Source organism: Egretta garzetta, unplaced genomic scaffold (genome assembly GCF_000687185.1).
Source record: "Egretta garzetta isolate BGI_Z169 unplaced genomic scaffold, ASM68718v1 scaffold184, whole genome shotgun sequence".
Classification (NCBI taxonomy): Eukaryota; Metazoa; Chordata; class Aves; order Pelecaniformes; family Ardeidae; genus Egretta; species Egretta garzetta.
The window spans coordinates 365,073-369,331 of record NW_009259484.1 but is presented as its reverse complement, the minus strand read 5'-3'; the positions used below and the strand labels follow the sequence as shown (position 1 = coordinate 369,331).

The window sequence follows — 4,259 nt, the reverse complement described above, 5'->3', positions numbered from 1 at the left end:
CTGAAGCCCCCCCCCACGCCTCCTTTCCCCCATCCGCCTCTGGGCTCTTTACCCGGTGCTGTTTTCTAATGAGCTTCCACGCAAGCCCAAGCTTTGGTTTTGATGAGGCTTTGTGATAAAACCGAGATGGTTTGGAGCCCGAGAGACCGTGTCTTCGTTTTGTGAGCGTGACTACTGGCGGAGAGCTCACCGTAGGGTCTCCTACGGCATTTCTCCTACGTAGGCCACTGAGACGACATTACCAACGGATGCTCTCCTAAGGGCTCCCGAGCTCACCCCACCCGGCTCAGCCCGGATCCATCCCCCCCGAAGACACCGACGCTACCCTAGCAGTAGCGTGCGGATCACTCCGGAGCTCAGCACAGACAGTTCGTGTGCTCCGCGCCCTCCCGCGCCACCAGGTACCGCGTCCCCAGGCGCGGGGGCACCCACGAGGAGGAGGCAGAGTGTGGGCGAAGCCAAGCGGGGGCATGGAGGAGAGGGGCTGCCCTTGGCCGGTCCCCCCGGGCCGTGCACGGCACAGGTACGGCCGACCGAGCACCGGGCGGTCAATTAGAGGGAGCGGTGCCACCTTCACCCTTTTCCCAGGTAAAAAGACGCAGGGTATTCAAGACTGTAAGGAATCTGTCCCTGGAAAGAAGGAGGCAGGCAAAGCAAGGCAGAGAGATCCTACCTTGCTCATCGAGGAGGATGTTGTCTGGTTTTACATCTCTGGGAAGAGAAGCAAGGTTACAGCAAGATGAAATCTCAGTCAGATCAAGGATGCGACTCAACAGCAAAAAACCTACAACTTCTTTATCTATCAAAAATTAGAGAAAAATACAGCAAAAATACCCTAACGTGAGACAGGTCCCTTTATGAGGGACTAGGAATACACTTTTCCCAGGCAACTGGGCAAAAAAGTGGGAGCATCTGACTTGTTCAGGCACCATTTCTAAGGAAGGGCTGGGCCCATTTCTGCGGGATTGCTTTGAAACCCGCCCTGGAAGGCGCTTTCAGCTCCCCGGCGAGGTGTGAGGCTTCCTCCGGGCGTCGGGGGGCAGCAGGACCAGCAGCCGGAGGGCGCCCAGGACCGGCACGGCTCAATGCCAGCTGTTGCCCAACCTGGGGTACCGCTGGGGTTAAGGACCTCACTGCCGCAGCATCGCCCACCCCAAACCAGCGCGGTGCACGGGCAGCTCCCGACTGCGAGGAAGAGGGGGGTGGTTACCTGTGGATGATGTGCTGGCTTCGCAGGTAGTCGAGAGCCAGCGCCATCTCGCAGATGTAGAGCTTGACTGTTTCTTCCGTGAACTGAACGTTTTGCTGCAGGTGGTAGCGCAGGTCGCCACCAAGAAGCAAGTCCACCACCATGAACATGTCCTCCTCGTCCTGGAAGGAGTACCTGCGGGGCCGGCGAGCAGGCTGAGCCTCACGGCACTCACAAAGCCAGGGCAGGATTTTCCCCTCTCCTAATCACACAGCTCTGGCGAAAACTGCAAACGCTCCCACCACGAACACCCGCCCGCCTCGGTGCTCACACCTTGCCAATTAAGCAAGCGCAACTCAAGTCCCCGTCTTGGTTTTTTACCCCATTCCTCCCCTTGGGAGAGGTTCGTGTCCCTGTTAACTGCCTCCCACTGGCTGTGCCACCATCGCCCCCCCGGCGCCGCCGCGTCACCCCACCGGCCGGCAGAGCCGGGGCTTTGCTCACCAGCTACGTCAGAGCATTTTGCGTTTCCAACCGTGAACAGTCTGGTAAACCTATCCTTAAAATATCTCTGCCTATCCTGAAAAAAGAACTGGAAAACACAAGTGCTAATTTAATCGCAAAAACCAGGAAAAGAGATTTACATTTACTGTGGAGTAAAACGCCTCTCCAAGCCTCCAGCGGATCCTGCGGGAGACTGACAGCAGCGAGGATACGCTGCGGAACAACGCTCAATGGTTGCATTTGGTGACTGCATTTCCAAGCAAGAGCACGTGGGTCGTGCCATACTGATGCAGCACACACTTCTGCGCTCATCTTAACCGTAGGCTTATTCAGAAAGTACGAGCCAAAAGGGAAAAATTTGCTACGAGAGCAAATTTTCTTAAGGATTTCATCACTTGCTGGAAAAAAAAATATTTGCAATTGCTACAATGCTGAAAAAAATCAATATTTATTTATTGGGCTACTCTGGAGTAGCATATCAACAAAGAGAACGGGAAGCGTTACCGACTTGTACCCCCTTGTGGATAAAGCTTGCTGAATTTTCGGAAGCCTTCCTGCCTACCAACCCGCTGTGCATGTGGGGTGGCCGGGGTGGGGGGCTGCTGGTGCCCAGCCCCCTGCCCGGGGCTCGGCCTCCCTGCCTACCCGGGGCACGCCGCTTTCCCGGGAAAAGCTGTCACTTCCCCAGGGAGACTGGCCAAGGGCAGTCAGATCAAGGATGTAACTCAACAACAAAAACCCTACAACTTCTTTATCTACCAAAAATTAGAGAAAAATACAGCAAAAATACCCTAACGTGAGACAGGTCCCTTTATGAGGGACTAGAAATGCGCTTTTCCTGGGCAACACAGTAAAAAATGGCACGTGGGATACCTCGGCTCCCCTACAACCGTACCAACCCCCCCCCGCACCCCTGGGTGTACGCCCACGGAGCCGCCTTCGCGGTGCCTGCACAGAGCCAGACGTGGTCAGGGTTTAAACCGCCCGGGTTAGGACCTACCTCAGCAACACTCTATGAACACCCTGGCTCCCGCCGAGGGCCAGTCTGCTTATTTAAACATTAGCCCGTCTGTGCAAGATCGAGTCCTTTAGTGGGGCCAACTACTGTGTGAAACACCACGTATTTTGTATAATTTTTGCATTAATAGAAGTTGCAAATCACCACCTCTACAAGCGTTAGATTCTTTGACTTTTCAAGCTGTTATTTGCTGCAAAAATTGCCCCCATGCAGTATCTGCTTCACCGCAGACCCAGTTCTCGGTCTCTCCACGCCCTGGAGATGACCATTTCCTTAACGGCGGTCACCGGGAGCATCGCGCTGCCCCAAGCCACCCCAGTCAAACTGCACGCTAACGCACCACGGCACAAAAATGTTGTGTGGTCAAACGACGGGAGGGCCCAACCCCCCTGCAGGAGCAGGGACACCTTGAACCACATCAGGTTGCTCACAGCCCCGGCCAACCTGGCCTGGAATGTTCCCAGGGATGGGGCCTCCACCCCCTCTCTGGGCAACCCCTGCCAGGGTTTCACCACCCTCACTGGAAAGAATTTCTTCCTTAGATCCAGTCTAAACCTCCCCTGCTTCAGTTTAAAGCCATCCCCCCTTGTCCTGTCCCAGCTGGCCCTACTAAAAAGCTTGTCCCCCCCTTTCCTCTGGGCCCCCTTGAAGCCCTGACCGGCCGCACTCAGCTCTGCCCGCAGCCTTCTCTTCTCCAGGCTGAACACCCCCAACTCTCCCAGCCTGGCCCCAGAGCAGAGGGGCTCCAGCCCTCGGAGCATTTTAGTAGCCCCCCTCTGGCCCCGCTCCAACAGGTTTTTGACCAAAAAGGAGAAGCTAAGCTGTTCTAACGCGTTTGATGCTGTAACATTTGGATTCCTTCTGTGCTAGGCTTCCTGCGCGCATCGCACGTGACGGTGGCCCTCCACGGCAGCAGCTCACCGGGGTGCCCCCGCGGGTGCCCTCGACCCCGGCAGGACGGGGAGAGCATGGCTCTGCCAGCACCTGAGGGCAGGCGGCCCCGGAAGGCAGAAGGCAAGGGGATGCTCACCAGAGGTTCACCAGGAACACGTGCTCGATCTCCTGCAGGATTTCCAGCTCCCTGAAGACGTTGCGAACCTCATCTCTTTCGATGCACTGCTGTTTGTTCATGTACTTCATGGCGTACATCTTCTCGGTGTCTCTCTTCTGCACGATACACACCTGGAGCACCGCAGGAGGGCAAGGTCAAAAAGAGATTCAGTAAAACGCTCCCCATCCTCACCTGCTGCTTTACCAGGCTGAGACCCGCCCCGCTCAGCACCTCCACCCCGCCACCGCACGTTCCTGACCCTGGGCCATGACTCGGGACGTACGGACACAAGCGTCCCCGCTGCGAGGGCCGCGCCCACGCGCTCCCCGTCCCGTCCCACCCCACCCCAGGCGCCCTTAACCGCGCAGCCCCGCAGGAGCTTCCTCGGGGACGTGGTGCCCAGCTCCGGGGAGAGCTTTCCAGCAGGGAACGGGCTCTGGGAGCGGTGGGAGAGCGTGTTGTGCTCGCTGCCCCCAAACGGGGGCCGCGTTGGGCAC

At 57.3% G+C, this 4,259-nt stretch overlaps 1 protein-coding gene across 1 annotated transcript in view; it reads right to left on the bottom strand.

The window, feature by feature from the left end:
* The window catches only part of STK32C (serine/threonine kinase 32C), an 11,482-nt gene extending 7,607 nt beyond the window's left edge, over positions 1–3,875 (bottom strand). Inside the window, exons 1-3 of the mRNA XM_035892771.1 lie at positions 3,742–3,875; positions 1,211–1,384; positions 674–711 (exon numbers count right to left, since the gene is read on the bottom strand). Coding sequence (XP_035748664.1) covers positions 674–711; positions 1,211–1,384; positions 3,742–3,860 — 331 coding nt within the window. The 5' untranslated portion in view covers positions 3,861–3,875. The remainder of the gene's footprint in view (positions 1–673; positions 712–1,210; positions 1,385–3,741) is intronic.
* Between the last annotated feature and the right edge of the window lie 384 nt (positions 3,876–4,259).